The sequence below is a fragment of the Leuciscus leuciscus genome, assembly GCF_965113295.1.
Source record: "Leuciscus leuciscus genome assembly, contig: HAP1_SCAFFOLD_419, whole genome shotgun sequence".
NCBI lineage: Eukaryota > Metazoa > Chordata > Actinopteri > Cypriniformes > Leuciscidae > Leuciscus > Leuciscus leuciscus.
The window spans coordinates 33000-59023 of record NW_028118320.1 but is presented as its reverse complement, the minus strand read 5'-3'; the positions used below and the strand labels follow the sequence as shown (position 1 = coordinate 59023).

The following is a 26024-nucleotide window of genomic DNA, read 5'->3' as shown; positions in this document are numbered from 1 at the left end:
CAGCTGTTCCTGTACTAGGCCTGCGCAAACTGGTCTGGAAAAGTATGAGAAATTATATTATTGTCAGCCTGAGACTAAAATAAGTTTCTTTTCCGATACAAACCAGTGAGTTCTAACCAGTGTATTCTCAAAACTATCATTTTCAACATCTTTAAAATCAATATTTTGATCGCAAACAGCTTCTTCACCATATCCACCATCAAGTGACAGTGACACTAATATTTGATTGTGTTCAGTACTTGCTCTGCTGTAAATCACTGAGCAATTTCAAGTTTTGCTGATGATTCTTCCTATTCTTTTGTTTTCTGCCTGCGGTAACTGAGTGAAACGTCACTTCATCATTGTGTATCAGACAATTGCCACCTTGTAGAAAAAAGGTAAATTGCACTTACAATGAATGAATGGGAACACAATCTAGGCATTCTTTTATAATTTAATTTAAGTTTAGTTATATTGTTTAAAATGAATTGATTGAGGAATACTAAGAAGGTTGATGGTAAAAATGACGAGGAGGGTAGTGGGAGGGTAGTGAATGATGTCACGGGTCACTAAAGAGGTTAAAGGTATAGCGGAGGATCTTTCCAAATTTTAGATAAGACCCGCCCTCTCCACTTTTTGAACAGTTTGATTGATTCACCAGAATGATTGACAATTAGGAGGACCAATAGTATAGGTTACCCACCAGGAAGTAAAACATCCTCCGCTATACCTTTAAGACACTAAAGTGTCACAAAAGGGTTAAGACACAAGCCACGAAAAGCAGAGGCATCGACCTTGAAAATTCTGGAACAATTGCACAACAGCGGTGAGAACAATTCAACACTATAAACCCCAAAACGGAATTCATTGACAGCATCTGCTTCTACAGATGTTTGAAGATGAGTGGAGAGGGATGAAGTTTTGCTGCACAAATAATGAAATACACTGAAAACAATTAAACAATATTTCTTTGACCAGAGCAAAGTGTTTTTGAAGTGTTGCTGTAACATCAGTGACTCGATATGAATCTGATATGAGTCTATAGCTCTTAGAACAAACAATTTATCAAGCTAATCACAATTGCAACAAAACTGTAGAACAGAGCTAATGTGCAGTGTTTATTTTCACCAGCAGATGGCGCTGCGAGCTACACTGATTACTTTAGCCCAAAGTTTGTCAGTGTCCAGTGTGCATGACACAAATTTTGTCACCAGAATAGTAAGTTCGTATGCGTTTTGCCTGATTTTTGTAACCGCACATAATTTGTAAGCACAGGTCGCACGGGCGCATTGAACTCAGTCCCAAGACGACGTCTTCTTTGGTCAGACGACAATGATGTCAACAACAAAAGCATTAAAGATGCCATGCGGAGGAACAGATTTGATGAGATAATGGCTTCCATTCATTGTTGGATAACATGAAAATCACAGATGACCCTTTCTTCAAGGTGTGTCCTGTGTTTGAGGAGCTGAATAAAGTCAACAAAACCATGACTATTCAGGAATATCTGGCAGTGGATGAGATGATGATTGAGTACTTTGGTAGGCATGGAAAAGCAATTTATGGGGGAAGCCCATTCGCTTTGGTTTCAAGATCTGGAGTCTTGCATCCTCATCTGGCCATCCCGCTGACAGCATCAAAGAGCTTCCGGAAGACCTCAAGAGGTAATGCCGAATTCCTTATTGAAGATGGAAAACTGATTGTGAGATGGAATGACAACAGCGTGGTCACTGTTGTGACCAATATGGAGAATGAGTACTCCGATGTCGACGCTCAACGATGGAACAAACAGAAACATGCAATGGATAAAGTGAAACAGCCTACTTGTATAAAGAGCTAAAACACACACATGGGAGGTGTTGACCTGCACGACCAATGTGTGAACCGTTACCAGATTGGCATCCAATCAAAGAAGTGGTGGTGGCTACAGCTGGGCACTCAACAGTGCTATGGCCAATGCGTGGTGTTATTACAGGTGCATGGGGGTGTAATGGGAAGTGGGAGATGAGGCTGCGGGGTGGCAGGGTGGAAGGATGGGGTCTATATCTTAAGTGGCATGACACAAAAACATAAGTATTCATTAAGTATTTATTTCATTCAATACCCACCAATTGAAAATTCATTCATCCATCCATTCATACAGGTCATGTAAAGAGGGAGACCGAGATCTCCTCTCCTTCCAAAGGCTGGTTGCCCAGAGTCGGCTTCTGCAATATGTGAGGCTGCCAGATATGACAACCTGAACCACTGGCCCCACAACACAGGGAGAAAGTACATGAGGTGTAGAAAATGTGAGAAATGCGGTGTTGCCTTGCATGTTGAGTGCTTCAAGAAATTTCATGCAAACCACTAAGACTCTACCCAGGAGAGAGAGGAGCGGAGGGACAAAAGAGATAGAAAAAGGGGAGCGGGGAGGACACGTATGGCATAACTTCCCATTCCGAATGTCTTTTGAAAAAATGTTTTTATATGCACTGTTATTTTTGTTGTTTCTTTCTTTCTTTTTTTGTTATACATATAGAAGTATAACAGATTTTATTTTTTTTTGAGACTTTTTTCTTCATTCTATTTATAAAAAAAAATTAAAAAAATCATTAACTTTTTGACTTTTGATACACAATGCCTTGTTGGGGCAACTTAATGGCTGCACTTTGTTCTGCACTATGTTCCACCACTTTAAGACACATGTATTTGTTGTTTGTTTATCATACACAAGAGATTATAAGCTAGATGCAGCTTCTTTGGGGTTCGCTTTGAATGTTCTTTGACTGTTATACATAATCAGTGTGTTTATGAAAAAAAGATTGATCTGTTGAAAGCAGTTACTTTGAGTTAGATGCGAAATGTTCTCCTCCAATTCAAATTTGACATTGAAGGGGTGCATACAACTATAGTTGCCGCACATTCAAATACGATTTTCAAAAAAAGGAAATAAAACCTGGGGAAAATAAATGCAGAACATGTTCACAGAGGACACTATTAACACAACTATATGCATGAAACCATTCAGAAAAATTGGGCACAAATGGGTTAATCCTCCTCTGCTGAGATCTTGAGAGATTTAATGTCTTCAGTTCTTGTGTTTCTGCTCGTCTCTTTTTCTGTTCTCCTCTTTTTTTTCAGTGATTCTGCTTGTTAACAGGCGTATTAAGGCTGAGATGACTCCATATTTAATATACAAGATTTTGTGGCTCAGATAAGGTCCATTTTTGGTTTCTCGTTCATTTAATTTTTTAGGGATGAAAAGACAGCTGGTCTTTCTGCAGAAATGCCGCCTAACACCGCAAAAGTGAATAGTTTTTTTGTGTTTTAAGATGATTTGTTGTTTGCATGTTTTTAAAAAAATTTTTTAGCAGTTTAAATACGTAGAAATATTCTTTTAAATATCCTATTTGTTTTCATACAGAGAAACACTTTTCACTTGTTCAAGGTTTTGTATTAAATGGTTCTTTTATTTGACATTAAATACTCTGTGCCACTTGAACCTCCGTTACGCAAGGAGAAAGCTACAGTTCAGTAGAGATACCGGGAGTTCTCAGGACCCGAGCTCATCTCAGATGATGCAAAACACAGTGAAAATGTGTGGTGCGGTCAGAAGAGTCCACGTTTCATTTCATCATCATGAATCATGTCCGAATATAACAGAAGGAAATGAAACTAGACGCATCTAAATTTATAGATATGTATGAAATTATAGATATCACGTATCTATGACTTAGAGAATTAAATCAAGAAATCCAGAGTTTGCTTCTCAAAAAAAAAAAAAAAAAAAAAAAAAAAAAAAAAAAAAACACCATTTTGGCTTAAAGTATCCCAATAGTATTGTATCATGAGTATCTTGAATGATATTGAATCGTGACATGAGTGTATCATTACACCCCAAGTTAAAGGCACTTTTAAAGAAGAGGGTTTTTACTAAATCTGATCACAATGCTCACAGGAGTCATGTTTGAGACGCATGGCATGTTAATACCAGGTGGAAACGGGGCGATTTCAGGCCATGCTCACTCGCCTAGCAGTCTTTAATCCTTCCTGAGATCCGTCGGTCAGCATTCCAGTTCATCAACGTGACATGCAAAGACACTCAATTTGTGCAACATTTATTCCCCAAAAAAGCTTTAATAAAGGCTTGCAAGACAATACATCTGCAAAAAGCACGCTGAAATCTAGTCAATTTTAGTAAAAAGCGTGCATTGTAATTTAATTTTTCATAATTTCTTATAAATAATGCAGAATACATCTAAAAGTGGCATTACAACAAACATAATAAAATCCACCATGACTAAAAAACAACACGAAGTTAACAAGTAAAGAGAAAAGTGCAATGTACATTCAGCAGATGCTTCTGTAAAGAGAAGTCCATTATAAAGAAAAGAGTTGTTGAATCCGTTTCAGAGTCGGCTGTAGGAAGTGTGGCCGCCTTCATGAATCCTACAGTAGTCCTGACCCAACACAGCCCTCTTTTTGCACGGCTGACCCAGGCGAGTGACACCACTGCACAGTGAGCGGCCTGAAAAAGAACTTAACAAAAAAAGAAAATAGAATTATTAAATGCCTATCCATAGCGAGACCAAAGATTTAGAATCAAAATATTGGATTCCATTTTAAGTATATGTTGACTTTAAGGCTTCAGTAAAGTCTTACCTGCTGCTGGCGAGTGAATTATTGGGGCTTGAGCTTCGCGAGTGACTCACGGTCTCCAACACTCCTCCTAGGTTCCTCAGAGGAACATTCTCCAGCACTGCCTGCTGATCACATAATGACTTCAAGAACCATTCTCAAAGAACCTTGCAGTTTGCAGTCCATCAAATTATAGCAAAACCACCAACACTGTGCTAGTTTTATTTATGGACATTCATTAAAAAAAAAAAAAAATGTATCTGCTGCATTTTCAAAAATAATCCAAAAAGGTCTCAATATACTGTAAGCAGTTAAAGTCCCCCTGTGGTGAAAATATATATTTTTAATGTTTATATGTCATGTGTTGTTTTTAATATGCTTTAAGACAAACCATGTGTAAATTCATAAGTCGACACCATTGTTGAGTATTTCCTCCTTAAAACTGCAGTGAACCAAAGACAGTCTCAAACACACACTTTGAAATCGCTGGTGTTTCTGACGTCACAAACTACCTTGTAACCAATCAGATCAACGTGTGATCGTCAACCAGTGGATCTCTGAGCTGAGTGAGTGAGTGGAGGCGGGGCTCATTTGCATATTCATAGAGCCGTGTATACTAAATGAGGCAAGGGTGTCGAGTTACATTCAAGCTGTTTTAAGAATTTTTCTTCAAAGAAAAAACTTTAAATATGTACTTTTGTAGGGGTGTGACAATACATCGATATCAAACGTCTAAAGATACGATGCATCGATGCCACACGTAAAATATCAATATAAGGTACCTTTATTTTGACACTCTCCACGTCCTCACATAATGTCCGTCTACGCTTTTCTGCCAAAGCGCGCATTTTCGTTTACTTGCCATACTGTCTTTGAAACAATCTCCTCAGCTGAAATAGACGCTTGACAAGATTGACTGAACCCTAAACACATTTTGTCACAAAACCGGTATTGTCCATTGTCAAGGCATCGCAAGGTTATGTTTTACAGCTGAAACCGACAAGCACCCTTGTTGTCTGTGAACACAACCCGATAATTCCGTTTTAGCGAATCAGCGTGCAGTATTCAGGTCAGGTGACAAGGCTGTTAGTCACTTTGAAAAGTGAAAAAAAAAAAAAGATTAAAAAGTAATAAAACGAACTATAATTTTGTAAGTTACCTGTATTTTTATTAATATATCTATATTAGAGTTATTACTTAATCAAAACAACCCAGCTGCAGTTTGTATGATACTTGGAATGCACAATAAATAAATAAAACGCCGTTATCTGTTTTTGCAAATTAACTCTTCTATTGTAAATGTCCCAATTAGGAGAGGGTGTGCAGTTTTCAAAGAGTTTAATTAATACATATTTTAATAAATTAAAATAAATGTTATACATTTTGGTTGCATTTGTGAGTTAATAATGTAATAAGGTTGAGTAAACTTAGCACATATCCAAATATCGATAAATCAATCGATATAGACTTTTATTCTATTTATTTGTTGAAATCTATTATTAACACCACGACTTACCCCTGCGATGCTGTGTCGATTCTTGAGTCTGGGGGTTGAATGGGTGGGTGTGCCTGAAGTTAGATGACTGAACTTTGGAGGGCCATGACACTCAGATGAAGACATGGTCAGGATGCATGGATCACCTACAGCAAGAAGCTAGACTGTCAACACTTTCTGAACAAAATAACAAGTAGTGCTCGTCTGTGTGAAAACCCACTACCCGTGTTGTGTTAAGGCCAATTTATACTTCTGCGTCAGGTTCGCGTAGAAGGTACGGCGTAGCATACGCATTGACGTGTACCATACGTCGTACCCTTCGCCGTACCCTGACGCGCACCTCCTCAAAAATGTAACTACGCGTCGCGGCGACGCGGACCGCAAGATCTGTGATTGGTCGGCTGGATAGCATCGCGTTTCCTCCTACGCATTTCCGGAATGATCTTCTGCACTCTGCACCGCCCGCCCGCCATTTTTAAATTCCGAAGATCAGTGAAGAGCCATGGAAATAGACCAAGTGACCGAGAGATTGCTTGAAGTGCGGAAATACAGCCATCTGTATGACTCCTTCAGTCGCCATTGCTCGTAGAAACCTAAACTAAAAATAGCCGCGAGGAATGTAAACACAGTGGAACTGGAACATTAAAACCCACCCGCGCCAACTAGCGTTTCGGCGGTGTAACTGCAGAGCAACACAGACATTCGCAGAAGTATAAATGCTCACGACGGCGTCGCCTACGTGCGTAGCCTACGACGTACACTACGGCGTACACTCGACGCAGAAGTATAAATTGGCCTTTACAAATGTGTTCTGAGGGGTTTTAAGGTGATTATTCAATTCTATTCAATTCAATTCAATTCATAACATGCACCAATGCTACAATTTTACTACTATATGTCATAATTTAACAAACAAGTATTCATTACTTCAATGAGCTGATTGTTTCTGCCTTATATTACATTGTTTAAATTAATACATTTTTAGCTAACTGTGTGATTTGTATTTGTACATTTCTGAAATACATATCTCAGATAGTTACCTCTGATAACAGATCACTCTAAATTGTAATGTGGACTCATGCATTTTCTGTAAAGCTGCTTTTAAAGGAACCGCATGCAAGATTGTGGCCAAAACTGGTACTGCAATCACTTTCAAATTACTGTAGAGCGGTGTATCCCCTCCCCCTCCCCCTGACTCGAGGTTGCCAGTTAAGGCCCGTACACACCGGGACGAATATCGGCGCGCGTTATTCGCCAGCGTTTTTCAACGCGTTTTTTGTGTTCACACCCAAGCGTTTTTCGCTGATGATGAGCCGAGTGAACATGCAAATTCATTCCCTGACATTAGATGGCGCTTAATGTAAAACAGAAATACAATACCACTCCATAACAGTCTATACTCTGCAATACCACTCCATAACAGTCTATACTCTGCAATACCACTCCATAACAGTTCTCTTTTAACAAGATTTTTGTAGTCGCTGTCGCGTTTGTCATATAGTTCTTTATTCCGACACCAACGAGACCAGCAGCTCTACATTCATCTTGCCTTGCATCTTCCTCGTCATTTCTTCCCGGCAGTGTCTGTCTATGGGCAGTGTAGACGCTTTGGCGTATATCTTCTTCGCTGTTACGTATGTGTGCTCGGCAAGACCGTTTTGTGTTTGAGCGCCCCCAAGTTGTGTTTTACTGTAACTTCAGAAGCTCCTGACACGTGAGCAAAAGCGCCAATCTCATTGGTCGGATAGTTTTTGACGCGGCGCGTTAAACCAAAAAAACGAACCCGAGGCATTTAAAAAAAAATTACGCTTTTACGCGTGGCGTTTTCCGCGTCGGTGTGCACACTCACATTGGCGCCCTTTGTTTAGTCACGAGGCGTTAAACGTCGGCGAATATCGCGCGCGAAATTCGTCCCGGTGTGTACGGGCCTTTAGGCTGCAGGATCCAGCAGGAACGAAGGAGCTTCCAATGGCAAGTGACGAGTCCTACACAGTACGTTTTTTTTTCCTGTTAATCATGTTTATGCTTCATGAGAGATGTTTCGCGTATTTCGGATTCATAACGAGGTCTTTTAGGTTTCGTAACGTTAGACATTTTTTATCCGACACGTTTGTAGCTGCAGCTGTGGTAACTAGAGCAGAGCTGGCAACCTGGATGCCGAAACACTACTGACTTTGTGATTGGTAGATAGGTGGAGGGTGGAGCATCAGGCCAAAACACAACATGACAACATCAACATCAGTTGAGGGCTGCAACTTCACTTTTAAATGACAATATCCTGGCCGGACTACTGTTGTCAGTGATATACGTATTTGAAATGAACATGATTTCTTAATGTCTAGTGACATATCAGGGCCATTTTATGATGAATTGAAATACATTTCTTACATACGGTTCCTTTAAACGATGTGTATTGTGAAAAGCACTAAACAAATAAATGTGAATTGAATAAATTCAAACACCATCAGAGATCGTTTGGAAGCGGAGCGAGACCCATCTTCTCGGCCCGCTTGTTTACTTCATGTTTTTAATATTAAAATAAGGTTTAGATGGTTGTAAAAGTGCATATTTTATCTCCCTAATCTTTTTGAACGAGCAGCTAGAAGTAGAGAAGCAGAGAGATTTCAAAATAAGAATTGCAGTGTATTTCAGGCTTGTTTAAAATTAAAATAAACTTTCTAGATATTAGATATTTTGATATTTAGCCGACTCTGAAAAATTTGCCAGTTACAATTGAATTAATTTCAGTGTAAACATGTGCGGCTTCTCTCTGGGCTGCCCATCACAGGAAGAAAAGACTAAGAACTAGGGATGCACCGAATATTCGGCCACCGAAAATTTTCGGCCGAAAAGTGCATTTTCGGTTTTCGGCCGAAAGTCTTTTATCACCGAAACAATACGGCCGAAATGTTGTGATGACGCAAACAGCAGATACCGCGACCTACACGTGCTTGTCTGAAGCAACATATCTGCGGTGTGGACGTATTTCAATATATCTGAGAGTGACCCACGGACAGCGATTTTTAAAACACAGACGTCCCAAGTCTTCCGGAAGTTCCGGGAGTCTCCCGCGTATTGATAGCGGCTCCCTGATGCCCGCAAATTAGTTTAAATCTCCTGGAATCGCGAGCGAGCATGAGCGCGCATACGTAGCGCGCGCGCGGCAGAGAGAGGGAGCGAGAGACCTTGCGTGTGTGTGCAGAGCAGCCGTCATTTATCAGAGGTGTGTGTGTTTACCTTAGCTGTTTATGTTTTTTGCAACTCACGTCCATGAGCATATAGCTGCAGATATTATTATGGGCTATGGCAGTATTGACCTAAATGCACTTTGTTTTTATGAGAGAACATTTCATTTTTAAACCTTTCTGCAGGCCAGTAGGCTTTTACATTATTATTTAATGTACATATGAGTGGGGTCAAGTTAAACATTTAATTTTATACTTTGCAATGTGCTAAATAAATATTTGCATAAAATTGCAATGCCTTGATTATAGTAAAGTTAGTACACAGTCATAGCCATAAATGCAATGGTACTAATAATTGGCTTAATTTATTTCGGTGTTTCGGTTTTCGGCCTTGGTTTCCTCTTTTTCGGTTTTCAGTTTCCGCCAAGAATTTTCATTTCGGTGCATCCCTACTAAGAACATTATTTAACACATTCAATATAGAGATTTTACTAGTAATTTTAGCACAATAATTCTCTACAAACATTAGCGTATCCGCAAAATCCAATAATTAATCAACCTCTTAATCATGTGTTTTGATTTATTAGTCCATAAACCAATTTCAACACGTTTATGGAATTTAATAAGTTAAAATAAAACTGAAGTAGAGACAGATATTTTCATTTCATGCCAACTTTAAACTTGCAGTTGAATGTGAGCCCCAGCCTGTTTAATTAAACAAAATAATATGAGATGCATGATTTATTTTGAGATTGTCTGGATTTGTTCTTTATGGACATTAAACTTTGTAGGCCTTAAAAAGTTAATAGTTGTAAAAACCCTGTGTAACCCTACATATGAGCAAGCACCATTAGCTACATGTATCAGACAGTGGCTGTGAATACATGGAACAAGAGAGAGGAAAATACCCATCATGAAGCTCTCCACCTCCAAATCACAGTCTGGGTCATTTCTACAGCAAGAAGAACACACACAAAATTAGCTGTTATAAACAACAACAACAACGCAAGCATACAACAGCATGTTAAGTGGCTTAGAAGGATGAGAGCTGGTTGTTGCAATAGTTAACATTAAGTTTCTGCAGTCCAAGACTCACAGGAGCGGCGTGGACGAGGACGGCGGGCAGCGCTCTCTCTCTGGGGTCTTCTCTTCACTGGGGCCCAGAGGAGGAAGAGGAGGAGGAAGAGGAGGAGGAGGAGGGCTGCAGGTCTGGCCCTTCATTTTAGACAATGCCCAGAGCACCTGAAGCACAAACCAGCGACCTGGATCACAACAACAAGAACGTCAAGAGGACAGTCATTTACACAGGAGATGAGGGTTGTCATGCATTTAAAGGTGAAACATGGAAGCTGTTGGGACTTTAAATTTCTTCTTCCTAGTTTAATGTGCAACTACAGGTCATTTGTTGATTCATTTTGCCCAAAACAACCATTCTTTAAAATGTTGCTCTGGTTATTTGAGTATCCACAGCAGCCCAGATGGCCAATCAGATCAAAGAAAGTTTTAATGGTGAAAGAGTGCAAGGTAAGACGCAAGTAGCTAAACATTTAATATTTGACAACCGTTTTACGACAGAAATGTTAAACGACCAAAAGTAATATCAAGTGATGCAAACTACTCCACTTTCATCAAATATGGCATTTTGAACTGGAAATAGATGCTATTGTTTCCATGATTCATGCAATTCATTACTGATGTGATGGGACAAGAAACATGAGATGGAGCCGTTTTCAGCATATCAGGCATTAGATTATGAGAATGTAATCAGTGTTTCTTTCCCACAACATTTTGTGAGGCTGTGAGGGATGAACCTCAGTCCCTCTAGAGGCGGTCCAGGGCATTTCACCCCGTGAGAAAACTGTATGGCTTAAAGTTAAATGCATCAGTCTGACGCACTTTGAGAGTTCAAAATTAAGAGCTCCATAACATTCCAGAGTTTAATCGGAACAGAGTAAAAAGCCTTTGCATTTACTTGTAGCTGGACTTTAAAGTAGACTGAGTCTCAGTCCGCACTGGTGTCTTTAAAGGAACACTCCACCGTTTTTTGAAATAGGGCTTATTCACTTTCTTTCCTACATTTAGATAGGTGGGCAAATGCATTTTTGTCTCAGTGCATGCATTGTTTTAGTTTGACAGGGTCGGCGCTAGCTTAGCTTAGCACAATGAATGGAATCCTTTGTTGCCAGCTAGCATGTCCTGAGTAAAAGTGATATAAATTTTTTTTAAAACCCACCTAATTACTGCTTGTGGCCTGCGTATTCACAACAAGTACAAATAGTGATGCAGATTAACACTAGGCGATTTCCTAGGCAGATATTGACTTATATATTAAGGACTATATTAGGGGGAAGCACAGGCGAAGCACTGCTACTTGGGCGTGATATCTCTGCGCCCAAGAAGCAGTGCTTCACCTGTGCTTCCCCCTAATATAGTCCCAAGTCAATATCTGCATAGGAAATCGCCTAGTGTTAATCTGCATCGCTATTTGTACTTGTTGTGAATACGCAGGCCACAAGTAGTAATTAGGTGGGTTTTTAAATTTTTTTATATCACTTTTACTTAGGACATGCTAGCTGGCAACAAAGGATTCCATTCATTATGCTAAGCTAAGCTAGCGCCGACCTTGTCAAACTAAAACAATGCATGCACTGAGACAAAAATGCATTTGCCCACCTATCTAAATGTAGGAAAGAAGGTGAATAAGCCCTGTTTCAAAAAACGGTGGAGTGTTCCTTTAAAAAGCCAAACAATTTGAATATAAGAATACTTTTAAATCATTATTAATAATATTATTATTACTATTGTACCACAACTACACTGTAAAATAAGTGTAAATGGAAACTGAAGATTTCATAATAAGTATATTAATTATTTCACTTTACACTGCACCAGTAAAATTTCTCTCTATTTCTTCACTTGCAAGATAAACCCTTAACCCGCACTGTACTGGCAATCGCTCATTTTACATCAATTATTCACTACAACTTCATAATGTTTTTAGCTTTCGAATGCTGTATAGTTGAAGATTTGCTCTCTGACATTGGTTATTCAATCAATATTATAGTGGTATTAATATTACCACTATAAAAAAAAAAAAAAAATCTCCTATTAACTCCAGTCACGCAGCAGCTCTTCTGCCACTCAGTCCAGCTGAGGGAGTGTGTAGCCAAGGAAAAACCATAATAGATCTAACCTAACTTGTCTTGTATACAAGCACTTCACTAATTTCAGAAGGTGTCAGCAGTGGTGCAGGAACGACACACTGTTCTCAGAACAGATAAAGTACCTAGTGATAGTGTGAACAGCAGCAGAGAGAGCGAGACCAGGTCGAGCGCAGACTGCTGGTTGATCTCTGCGATGGCATTGATGGGGACTGTGAGGAGCAGAGAGACGCGGGAGAACGTAGCGCACTGTAGGAACGACAGCAGAACCGCACACAACAGGAAGAACCCAGCGTGCATCACACACGTCCACAGCGCACGCAGGCTCAGGCCTAGGAGGAGAATTCAACATTTATCCAACATTTATCAACAACATTACAATATTATTATTATTGAGTTGTGCACAAGTGAAAGAACAAGAAGTACCTGCCCAGCCAAGATAGCCTTGGATCACATGCAGTCTGTCCTCCAGTCGATTCTGCATGTTGTCCAGATACCTGAGCATGTATCCCAGAGTGCCGTTCATGCGCTCCAGTTTACCGGCGAGCTCGGAGTAGAAGAGAGCAGTGGCGTTCTGCTGCTGGAGGAAGCCCTTCAGATTGAGCTCTGCATCATGGGATCAACACAAACACCATCATTTCAGCTTAGCTGCCAAGACAGGGCCAAATCGTTCTTGATTTTTGCTAATACAGTGCATTCTGGGAAATCTAGGATGTTTTGAAGGAAATTCTGGATATACATAGTACCAGTCAAAAGTTTGGAATTATTAGGATTTTAGGATACACTTTATTTTAAAGTGTCATTGTTACAGTAGGATCATATATTTAAATACTGAGTAATATGAATTAACAAGTGTACATACTATAGGATTAGGAAAAGGGTTTGGTTGAGGGTTAGTTGCAATTATTTAATAATGCAATTAATTGATTATGCATAATTTCCTGTTATTAATATGGTAAGTACATGTAACGCATGTAACAAGGACACTGTAAAATACAGTGTTACCAGATTTAATGTTTTTGAAAGTCTCTTCTGCTCACCAAAGCTGCACTTATTTGAATAAGAATACAGTATATACAGTTAATGTCAACATTTGTGGATCAAAACCTTTCATCAAAGTTGTACATGAATGTTGAACAATACCCGTTCTTGTCTTTGATTAATCTACAACTTTGATTAACTTTTTTGATCCACTTCAAATGTTGACTATAGTAATATTGTAAAATATTACTACAATTTAAAATAATTGTTTTCTATGTAAATATATTTTCAGATGTAATTTATTCCTGTGACCAAAGCTGAATGTTCAGCATCATTACTCCAGTCTTCAGTGTCACATGATCCTTCAGAAATCATTATCATATGATGAGTTGTGGAAACCATGATTAAAGGTTTTTTTTTTTTAGCCAAGACACATTCAATTTATCAAAAGTGACAGTAAAGAACATTTAGAACAACACTAATATCACAGTTTTCACAAAACTATTAAGCAGCAAAACTGTTTCCAACATTGTTAATAATAAGATCCATTATTAATAATTGAGCACCGATAATAACTGAGCATCAAACCATCATATTAGAATGATTTCTGAAGGATCATGCGACACTGAAGACTGGAGTAATGATGCTGAAAATTCAGCTTTGGTCACAGGAATAGATGACATTTTAACATATTAAATTAGAAAACACCTTAGATTGAGATATTTCACAATATTACCGTTTTTACTGTATTTCTGATCAAATAAATGCAGCCTTAGTGAGCAGAAGACATGTTGTAAACACTTAAAACATAAAAACAGGTAATTATTCCACACTTTTGACAGGAAGTGTAGCATTGGCGAGTAATCACCCATTTTATGGTAGATGTCCTGAGCACTTCCTCGGACCACAGCCAGGTCCTCAAGAATCGCCTGATGTCCCTCCTGCACTTCTGCAGTCTGATCCTTCAGCTGCCCACTTACGTTCTCTGCAAACGTGACACGGACATGATGAAGCACTCGAGAACCGTGAACAATCAAATATGACTGTGCAGAGAGCATTAACCAAGCCATTATGGATACATTTTAAACGCGGATACAGTGAGAATTCACAGCTCATGCGTCTATCTGTGACTGACCCATCCTCTGTGTAATGCCCTGGATTAACTGAGCCACCAGCTGCTGCCCGGTGCTGATGAGAGCCTTCTCCTGGGTCAGTCTCTGCAGGTTTTCACTGATGGAGGAGTCTAGCTGCTCCTGGCCTTCCTTCAGGACCACTTGCTGGAGCTGTAGGGCGCTGTGACCCTCCAGAAGCTTGTCCAGGGACGCCGCGGTCATTTCCCTTAGCTCGTTCTGACCCTCCTGCAGAGCGACACCAATAATGAACCATTAAACACTCATCCAATAATCATCCATAATTATCCAATGGTAATCCAATAACCAATAGGAATCAGATGGGATTAAAGCAAGAAAAAAGCTTATCTATTAAGGCCAATTCATAGCGCACACAGAAACACGTTTGTTGGGTTTTGTCTGATCAGTGCGTTACCCCTGTTGACGAAGGTCAGGGTTTGTTTTCAACATGTTCAATCAGTGTTTGAATATTGTTGAATATTTTTCTTAAAATTCTAAATCCGACTGCCAACTTGTTTGCTGGTGGTGTTTGTTTGAGGTTGGTCTGTGCGGCCTTTAATCTACTCGTGTATCGTGGAGGACTATTCCTCTCCAGAAACACTGCCGACACTACTAGGACGGGAAGTTAAAGGGATACTCCACTTTTTTTGGAAATAGGCTAATTTTACATCTCCCCAGAGTTAAACAGTTGAGTTTTATGATATGACTTGATATGACGCAGCGCCTGAAAATAGTCCCCAGCTCGGTAGACTATAGGGTCGACTATTTTCAGGCGCTGCATCATATCATTACGCCTGCTGGACTCATGGTACGGCAGCAAAGTTGCTCGATTATTACGCAGGAATGAGAGTATAGTTCCTAGCCATATCAGCCTAGAAAATCGCAACTTTTCATTTTTCGTCGGTCTTAGTACACGATGTAACTACAGAAGAGTCAAGTTTTAAATAGGAAAAATATCAAAACTCTTTGGTCATTTTTTTGAGAGAGATGCTAATGGTCCTGTCCGATTCAATGATCTATGCTAAGCTATGCTAAAAGTGGCACCGCCAGACCCAGAGTTCGGCTGAATGGATTCGAAAATGGTAAAACTCAACTGTTTAACTCTGGGGGAGTTGTAAAATGAGCCTATTTCCCCAAAAAGTGGAGTATCCCTTTAAAGGGTTATTTCACCCAAAAACATAATTTACCCAAAAAGTCATAATTTACTCATCGTCATGTCATTCCAAATCCATCTGACATTCACTCATCTTTGAAACATTTTTAATGAAACCTGAGAGATTTGTCACTTCATTGAAAGTCCATTCTATTCCACCAAAGAAGTTCATATCATGGATTATATTGACAATGTCTTGATGAATCGAGCGGTTTAAGCCAAGACTTCTAAGACAATCGCTTAGAACAGATTTAATCTAGGCATTTATTCACATCCAGTAGAAACATTGATCAATGCACAAACATAGCTCATCAAATATGGTAAAAATTAGCTAAACCGTGCTTACTTGACACAATAACCAATGGGATTTGTTCTCAAGCATTAGACATGCATGATTGAACTTTAAATTACCATATTTAATGCTCTATGAATGTGCGCTGATCAATGTTTATATGTGAATAAAAACTTCAACTAAATCTGGGATCGAAATCTCTCAGGTTTCATTAAAAATATCTCCCTCACCCCAGCTTCACAGACAAGGCTTAAGCTAGTCTCAAGCTAAAATGCATGTTTGAGCAGTTTTAACTTAAAGCTACTTGCACTGATACATCTTTAAGTGCTCCTACTATGCTTTTTCAGTTATTACCTTTCACGTAGTGTGAAAAATAGCGGTCTGTGTGTTGGTCGATATAGTAAAACCGACATCCACACGAAGCCAGAGCTTTCCCTATCCGATATTTTTTTTCCCCGTTCAAAAAAAAAAAATTCCGTAAACACGGCGTCGTCTCAAGAAATATCTGCGTACACACGAAACCACTGAAACCGACTCAAAACGATGTAGTATACATGCCAGACCAGTATGTGGCGCTGTAATTCTGCCTCAGACATACACTAAAAACGGAGAAGAAGACTTGGAGCTCGCGCATAAACCTTGCGCGCTGTATACAACAATAATATTAGGCACAGTAGCTTCTTTTTTTCTTTTTTAAACAAGAACTTTGTTGAACAATATGAAAAACCATAAATGCAGTTGCTGTGACTTAACGGTGTCTGACTAGTTGACACTTGGTGTGATGACATCATCGTTTCACAAAATGTACGGATTGGCTGCACACACGAAAACGCAAGGGCGGCGTTTTCAGATTTATCCACATTGGGACCCGGTTTCAAAAAATAGCGGTTTCAGTCTCTGAAAACGCCGGATCCGTGTGGACAAAACGCCAATACGATAAAAAATGTATACGTATACAGCGAAACGCGTCTCCGTGTGGACAGGCCCTAAACCCTGTCTGTGGAACCGGGCCATTGTGTTTCAAAGATGAATAAAAGTCCTATGGGTTTGGAACGACTTGAGCGCGAGTAATTATAGGGTGAACTAACCCTTTCAGTTTTGAGAGAATCTACAGACAAGCCAAAAGTTAAGGCATATTTTTCAAATATGTTATTTGTTATTATTGCTGTAACCTTTAGTACAATAGTGTTAACCAGCATTAAATACTGCCTACATTTTAGAAAAGCTGCCTTACCAACAGCAGTAACCTATAAAAAAACTGGCCAAATCGTTACTGGACAGTCAGTTAACATTCTCCAACTGAACGACCTTTCTTTAGAGGAGCACGACATGGCGTGTCAAAGCCAATCCACAGTGAACCGACAGGTGGCAACAGCCACTTCATCAGGTTATGTGGGATCAGTGTGTAACCCCTGTCTGTGTCTGTTGGCGTTGGTCAACACTCGTAAGCACATCAGTCGTTGAAAACAAGCTCTGACCAACAGCAATAGATGTTTGTCAGGTTGTGGAACGTCTGAGAAGTGACGTACTGTAATGTGGTGATTGTCTACATCGGTCAGTGGAGTGTGAATTGGCCTTTTTTTTAAAACTTTTTTTACAACACACCTTTAGATCTTTCATAGCATGCAGTTGACTAGTTGCGGTGGAAATCAGGGCGTTGACGGTTAACTCCGCTCGCTTGCGAAAGTGCTGCTGGCGCGTGGCATAACACACGGCACGCGCTCGGTTACTGACAATGTGATACGCGTTCCATGTGTCTGAGTCCATGTCCGCTGTGCACTCCTTTAAAGACTGCAGAGAGAGAGAGAGATTTCCATTATTCATTTAATCCGACTCAATGAATTCTAGATGCTAAGCGCTACACAACTAGAAGTGCTTGTTTTGACTGGCAGAATGACAAGCAGTTAACTGAAAAACAGTTCAGCAGGTTCAGGACCGTTGACCATACCATTTGTTCAGTGCAAGGGTAAGTCCTGCGCCCCTCCACCTCTGATTGGCAGTTGAACAAAGCCACGCCCAGTTTGGCCAACTGCTCTTCTGACAGGCCGCTGCAAGTCGCTTTGAGCTGAGCAACAACCTGTTAAAAAAAAAAGCAGAATACAATATGACTATGGACAGAATAACTTACAATTTAAAGTCTGTATGAATTGGCTTGATGAACAGAGTGTTGGTGTATTAACGCATTTACGACTGAAAAAACAGGCTAGTTTGAGATCACCATTGATCACTGCAAGATGATGATTTGCACTGATGTTAATCTGACACGTGCCAAAAAAAGTACTAGGGCTGTACTGTCCTAGTCGACTAGTCGATTAGTTGGTCGATACGTTCTGGTTCGACCAAAATTCTGATTGGTCGATTTTCTGCCGCGTTTATTTCATCAGTTTTGCCGCGCTGAGGCGCGCTCATTTCATCAGGTGGAAAGCACTAACTGCTAATGGGGGTGTTTTCAGAATACCCTTGTTTCACTGTAACAGTCTGTCTTCAAAACACCCCCCGTTGTTTTCACCTTTTTTGGATTAGCCCAACCCAAGAGAGAGCGTCGAGCGTAGTAGGTTTGATGCTGAATATTATTTATTTAATTGTGAGAGCGTTTAATAGTCAGTCCTCTTCTAACATGTCAACAACAAAGAAATCGACAGTGTGGCAGCATTTTGTTAAAATTGATAACAGGAAAAAGGTCGAATGCAAAGTTTGCAAGCAACAGTTTTCCACAGCTTGACGACAAACATGACATATCATCTACTGTAAAAGTGGTAAGCTCACTTGTCTGCGTTAGCTTGCCCTGTCTGTTTTGAGTAAGCTATGAACATATCAGAATTTGCATATTTCAATGTTTTAGTGTGATAACCTAACTTTTTTATTTTTTATTTGGAGCCTAATGCGCAATTGCGCTGTGCTGTTGGTTGTTAGTTATGCACTTTATTTCGTTTCTGCTCTTGATCTGGTTTGTTTAATAAATATAATTTTTTTATTAAAGTGGACGTGCCTTTTGTGTTTATTAAGAGTAAAAGCTTTATTAATAGTCTATTCGTGTCTCAGCTGCGAAGCTAACGTTAAGCTCATCAGCCTCGCTCGGTGCGAGGACATGCACGGTGAAATGATAGTGTCTGACTAATAATAACTTATTATTATAACATATGACAAAAATAATTGTCTAAATTATGTTGTATATTCCTCAACAGTTCTTGTGATGATATCACTAGTTGACAACATAGTACTATTTTCGGAAATCATAAGCTATGATATTGCGCAGGTGATGCAGCGCTGTCAGAGCCGACAGACTCGAGTGTCAGACTCATTTCAGTGCAAAATAATTAGGTCAAAAACGATTTAATATACTGCAAATAGCCTACTAGTTGTTTGTTTATTTATAATTCATTTAGGCGGACAACAAGGCTACCAAGTACTGCGCACAGTGCACATCTAATTAATTTAACGTTTTTTTTTTCTAACGTCATGTTTAGTCGATTTTAGTCGATTTTTAGTCGAAAATTTCAGGACTTCAGTCGACCAAGATTTTCTTTGGTTGAGTACAGCCCTAAAAAGTACAATGCTTGTCTTTATTAAACTAAAAAGTTAGCCTATGGAAAACGCGCATTTAGGAGAAAACTAAAATACTTTGGATGTCTTGTTCATATTTAATTTTCATATTATCATATACAAGAAGTGAGAACTGTACATCTTTTAAGTGGAAGCAAAAACATGCTGTTTGTCTTTAAATGAAAATGATCTGCTACTCCTTAGGAATAAATGAATAAAAATGAACTTGATCAAAAGAGAAAAACAAAACAAAAACAAACTAAAATAAACAGATCTATACTGTCTGAATCATTCACTATGCTCTACATGTTCCAGAAACTATATATTTTTTAAATCAGTAAATGTATGAACAAGTGACCGATTTCAGACACAGCTTTAGCCTAGCTTTTTTTATAGTGTGGTAGGCGGGACGCTCCAGATATTAGAGCATTTGATTGGACAATCTGATGAGAAGCTGAAGTGCAGAATGACAATTTTGATTTAATAATGACTTGCATGCATTCTTTATTAGCACTAGATAACTAAGGGTATGTGTACTAAAAATGGAAAAGTTTTTCCTTTGCGTTTTTCCGCATACAGACGACAACATTGTCAAAACAGATCAGTGACAATGACTAAACACGCTGTATTATTCATACCAGGCCAGTAGTTGGCGATGTAAATAACTTTGTAATGTCGAATTGTAAAGAAACACTACACGCCTATACAAGTAGGCCTAATATGCATGTGCATGACATCACTGTTTTCACAAATTCACGTTTTTGTAATTTATACAGAGATGATAACGGTATCATTTTCAAAGACTTGCACGTTGAAACCCGTTTTGTGCAAAATGTGCTTTTCAATGACCATAACATAAGATTGGCATTGACAGTAGCCTAAAACAAGGGTTTTCAATCTTTCAGATGCCGCACAGACCCAAATATGATCATCCTCATGCGAGAGACCCCCAATCTAAGATTTAAAAAGCAGCTAAAATATTTTCATGTATAAAGACAATACTGTAAAAAAGAAATGTGTGTACAATATTATATGGGAAATATTTATTTTTATATTATGTTATATCAATTTATTCATTCATTTACTTGCTTCAAATTTTACTTTTGTTTTAGATCAAATTCAGTTAGTTAATATTAGTCTATTTATTAAAAAAAAAATTCACATAGATATATACAACATTAAAAGCTTGATTTAAACCACAGGGGGACTTTAAAAAAAAAAAGACATGAAATGATCACTATAACCAGAAGATGGCGGCAGAGGAGCACTTGTTTCACCATTTCCACTCCCTAACATATGGAAAAAAGTAGGAAATAAAGTCTCATGAAAAACAAAACTTTTCTTCAAATTGTGACTTAATTACACAGAAAAAGCTCAAACGTGCTGCGCAACACGAGAATGAACCACACTGGTTCGAGGGAACATGCTTGAGCTTCTGTTTACCACACCTGATGTGTGAGATGACATAACTTTCATTTTTAGTGAACTATCCCTTTAAAACTTTTAAAACGATTTTTATTTTTGATCTGGTGAATTTGTTGACAATGACACACACGCTGATTTAAATCTTTTGTGGAATTCTTCAAACATGCCATCATATTTATAAGTTCAATTACATCTTAGCTTCTGCTGTGGACTCAAAATTGCTAAAAGAATCATGATATACTAATAGTGAAGTCATGTGCTGAATCTTTTTTGTATGGTAAAACTAGTGCACACAGACTTACCCTGAAATGGCAGCTGTCCAGAGGACTGAGCTCCATCTGCTTTGCTTCAGCCAAAAACTTCTCATCAACAACAGTCATTTCAAAGGCAGGGGTCTCTCCCTGCAGCAGGATAGAGGAGACCGGCTCTGGAGGAGGAGCAGGAGCTGGTTCTGGCTTCTTCAGCCAGTCAAAGAAAGCTTCCACCTCACCATACTGCATACTTAACAGCCACAGCATCACAAACCAGGGACCCATCCTCAGAAATGACCCTGCACACAGAGCAAATGAAAACAGAAAATCAGGAGGGAAATAAAGGTAATAATAATAATAATAAAAAAAAAGAAAAGATATTTCCCTTATTTTCAGTAGATCCAGAAAATGCTAGCTACAAGCAACAAGAATGCTACCACATATGAAGAGTTCAGATTACCTGTTAGTTGTCATTTAAGTGAAATTACTTAACTTAAATATACAAGCTTTATCAAAATTATCATTTTAGAAGAAAATTTCAGATGGCACTTAGAGGCTTTTGCATCTGAACTCTTCATATATAACATGTGTGGCGTGCTGAGCATTTGAAACCACCCTGTATTCTCAATTCGTATTGTTATTATGGCGACTTATTACTCTACAAGTCAGAACAAGGCATATCAGAAAACCATCCACTTCACATTAAGTTTAAGTGTGCACCATTGCCAGTATACTAGTGTGACATTAGTTTAAGTGTGCACCATTGACAGTATACTAGTGTGACATTAGTTTAAGTGTGCACCATTGACAGTATACTAGTGTGACATTAGCTTAAGTGTGCACCATTGCAGTATACTAGTGTGACATTAGTTTAAGTGTGCACCATTGCAGTATACTAGTGTGACATTAGTTTAAGTGTGCACCATTGCCAGTATACTAGTGTGACATTAGTTTAAGTGTGCACCATTGACAGTATACTAGTGTGACATTAGCTTAAGTGTGCACCATTGCAGTATACTAGTGTGACATTAGTTTAAGTGTGCACCATTGCAGTATACTAGTGTGACATTAGTTTAAGTGTGCACCATTGCCAGTATACTAGTGTGACATTAGTTTAAGTGTGCACCATTGCCAGTATACTAGTGTGACATTAGTTTAAGTGTGCACCATTGACAGTATACTAGTGTGACATTAGCTTAAGTGTGCACCATTGCAGTATACTAGTGTGACATTAGTTTAAGTGTGCACCATTGCAGTATACTAGTGTGACATTAGTTTAAGTGTGCACCATTGCAGTATACTAGTGTGACATTAGTTTAAGTGTGCACCATTGACAGTATAGTAGTGTGACATTAGTTTAAGTGTGCACCATTGACAGTATAGTAGTGTGACATTAGCTTAAGTGTGCACCATTGCAGTATACTAGTGGGACATTAGCTTAAGTGTGCACCATTGACAGTATAGTAGTTAGGGGTGGTTAATCTGTCTGATTTCCCGATTCGATTACGATTATTGAAGTCCCGATTCGATTACAGTCGATTTTCGATTATTAACGATTCTCGATTAGCAATTATTGATTTTCCATTTCACAACAGTAAACGAAAATACACTACAAAGTGATTGCAGTATTAAAAAAAAGTCAGCTGCTGAATTTCTTAACTCTTTTATTGAGTAACAACAACTCAAAGCACTTTCTGTGTCGTGTAGTTATAACTTCAGAATTATTTGTATGTAGCTTATGTTCTGTAGAACACAGAAATGAATCAAGTTGAACTAAACAATAACAAATAAATGAAAGGCTTATTTCCTTTAGGAAGTAGATCAGAACCAACATACTGTAGAAATTGGACAATTTTCTTCTAGAAAGACAAGGTGTTCAGGTGGAAGAAGACTGCAGGTTGCAGTCGAAACATGTCAAGGTAAAGAAAAAGTTTTTTCTCCACCTGAACACCTTGTCTTTCTAGAAGAAAATTGTCCAATTTAATCATTAAGAAGACAAAATGAACATTTTTGAACAACTTACTGTAGCTTCAATTAGTAACATACAAAGCCACTCTTATACACAACTAAATAATAAAGAGTTATGACTTGAAATGTTTGCTGTATACTACAATCAAAAACAGCTTATACAAAAAAAGTGAATGAACATCTGCAGAGAGCACAGTCAAAATGTAACTTTTTGTGACTGAAATTGTATATTGCAGTATAACAGATCGGTTTACACAGTGTACTGATGTGAAAACTAAACAATACAGAAAGCAGCTCTCATACAAAAATACTAAATAGGTAACAATGAAATTGCCAATTTTACATACGTTAGCTTTTAACGAAGAAGGTGCCGTTCGAATTTGGCGCTCAGCCATCATGAGTCTGTTATGTATGTGCGCGACTCTGTTATGTGCGAGTCTCTGTTATGTGCACGCCACAGACTGTCTGCGCACTGCACGTCCGCTTATAGTTCCGCCTTTTGCGTTCCGTCAATATTACGTTATTAGAAAAAATATATATATATTTTTTTTTTAGAAAATCGATTTTTTGACATTTGTGAATCGATTCAGAATCGTCCACGTCCGCATCGCGATGCATCGAAGAATCGATTTTTCCCCCCACCCCTAATAGTAGTGTGACATTAGTTTAAGTGTGCACCATTGCAGTATACTAGTGTGACATTAGCTTAAGTGTGCACCATTGACAGTATAGTAGTGTGACATTAGTTTAAGTGTGCACCATTGACATACTAGTGTGACAGTTTAAGTGTGCACCATTGCAGTATACTAGTGTGACATTAGCTTAAGTGTGCACCATTGACAGTATACTAGTGTGACATTAGTTTAAGTGTGCACCATTGCAGTATACTAGTGTGACATTAGCTTAAGTGTGCACCATTGCAGTATACTAGTGTGACATTAGTTTAAGTGTGCACCATTGACAGTATACTAGTGTGACATTAGCTTAAGTGTGCACCATTGCAGTATACTAGTGTGACATTAGTTTAAGTGTGCACCATTGACAGTATACTAGTGTGACATTAGTTTAAGTGTGCACCATTAGTCCAGTCATTTTAAGCCAAGATGGGGGTCAACCTTGAACAAATTGCAACAGAAGCAAACTCAACTGATTTTGTATCCTCAATATGTCATGAGTAAGAAAAAAAAAAAAAGCCCCAAAGAATCCCATTAGGGGAAAGTTTCGAAAAAGACCCAAATATAGCCTATTCATACGCCTATGCATTATTTTCTCACGTGAATAGAGTAAAAAAATGTGTTCATGGGTAGCCTAAATGGGTTCCATTCAGACCTTAACATTAAGTATTTTACTGTTATGTGTCAACAAGATTCAACAAGACATTTTCGCTATACCCAATGTTTAGACCTGTTGTGGTATTTATGCAAATTAGCACATCTGTAATTAGATTATGCACAGTTTGTCCATGTTAAAAATAAAATAAAAAAAAAATAAAAAAAAACTTGTAATACATTTTTTGTTTGTCTTGATGCAAGCAATCATCTCAGTAATTTTCATGATGATATCTAAAGGTTAAAATGTTTTACTCTATCCACGTAAGAAAAATAATGAATAGGCGTATGAATAGGATATATTTGGGTCTTTTTCGAAACTTTCCCCTAATGGGATTCTTCGGGGCTTTCTTTTTTCCTTACTCAGGACATATTGAGGATACAAAATCAGTTGAGTTTGCTTCTGTTGCAATTTGTTCACCCTTTTTTCATAAAATGACTGGACTACATTGCCAGTATACTAGTGTGGCATTAGTTTGAGTGTGCACCATTGCCAGTATACTAGTGTGGCATTAGTTTAAGTGTGCACCATTTCCAGTATACTAGTGTGACATTAGTTTAAGTGTGCACCATTGCAGTATACTAGTGTGACATTAGTTTAAGTGTGCACCATTGCAGTATACTAGTGTGACATTAGTTTAAGTGTGCACCATTGCAGTCTACTAGTGTGGCATTAGTTTAAGTGTGCACCATTGCAGTATACTAGTGTGACATTAGTTTAAGTGTGCACCATTGCAGTATACTAGTGTGACATTAGTTTAAGTGTGCACCATTGCAGTCTACTAGTGTGGCATTAGTTTAAGTGTGCACCATTGCAGTCTACTAGTGTGGCATTAGTTTAAGTGTGCACCATTGCAGTCTACTAGTGTGGCATTAGTTTAAGTGTGCACCATTGCAGTCTACTAGTGTGGCATTAGTTTAAGTGTGCACCATTGCAGTCTACTAGTGTGGCATTAGTTTAAGTGTGCACCATTGCCAGTATAGTAGTGTGACAGTTTAAGTGTGCACCATTGCCAGTATACTAGTGTGACATTAGTTTAAGTGTGCAACATTGCCAGTATAGTAGTGTGACATTAGTTTAAGCCATTGGTTGTATACTGTGGTCTAGCACTGGGATAGTGGGATTGGAACATGCCCGGGCTTGGCTCTCACAGCTGACTAGAATCACAGACTGTGAATCGGACAGTGAAAACGTTCAGATTGCACACATCTCACTAATACATCGTGCATCGTTGACTTTACAAACTGCATAACAATCTGCATGTTATTCGGAAATGCATGTTATAAATTTAGGCTAGTTTAAGATATATATTCAAATTTACAATTTAATTCAGATACCATTGACCGTCCGAAATAACACATTCTCTTGACTTACCTTAAAATGCGCCACACACACAGCTCTATGAATCCTCAAATGAGATTAATCCATCAACCCTTTCGCTGAAGAGGGAATAAACTCCAAACGCTCTTGTAAGGATTCAACTGTTTAAATGGACTCACATCAGCCAATAAG

General features: G+C 38.6%; 1 protein-coding gene across 2 annotated transcripts; it reads right to left on the bottom strand.

Moving 5' to 3' along the window:
* Positions 1-4078: 4078 nt before the first annotated feature.
* LOC309491667 (protein brambleberry-like) lies at positions 4079-26012 on the bottom strand. Of its 2 annotated transcripts, none has more exons than XM_082190714.1 (13): positions 25887-26012; positions 21267-21514; positions 17945-18073; positions 17602-17787; positions 14557-14779; positions 14290-14406; positions 12867-13046; positions 12566-12772; positions 10376-10541; positions 10188-10231; positions 6116-6240; positions 4624-4727; positions 4079-4500 (listed from the first exon to the last, which is right to left on the bottom strand). In XM_082190714.1, the coding sequence occupies exons 2-13, from the start codon at positions 21498-21500 to the stop codon at positions 4371-4373; spliced, it is 1845 nt and encodes a 614-aa protein (XP_082046840.1). In that variant the 5' UTR covers positions 21501-21514; positions 25887-26012; the 3' UTR covers positions 4079-4370. The 2 variants fall into 2 exon arrangements, with proteins under 2 accessions (XP_082046840.1, XP_082046841.1); XM_082190715.1 differs by having other exon boundaries at positions 4624-4724.
* Between the last annotated feature and the right edge of the window lie 12 nt (positions 26013-26024).

Bases quoted from the DNA above. Each gene is read 5' to 3' on its own strand.
- LOC309491667 (XM_082190714.1), bottom strand. From the start codon at position 21,500: ATGGGTCCCTGGTTTGTGATGCTGTGGCTGTTAAGTATGCAGTATGGT. The intron at 17,788-17,944 runs GTATGGTCAACG...CTCTCTCTGCAG, and splicing joins ACCCTTGCACTGAACAAATG to TCTTTAAAGGAGTGCACAGC. The intron at 12,773-12,866 runs GTACTTCTTGTT...TTCTCCTCCTAG, and splicing joins AGGCTATCTTGGCTGGGCAG to GCCTGAGCCTGCGTGCGCTG.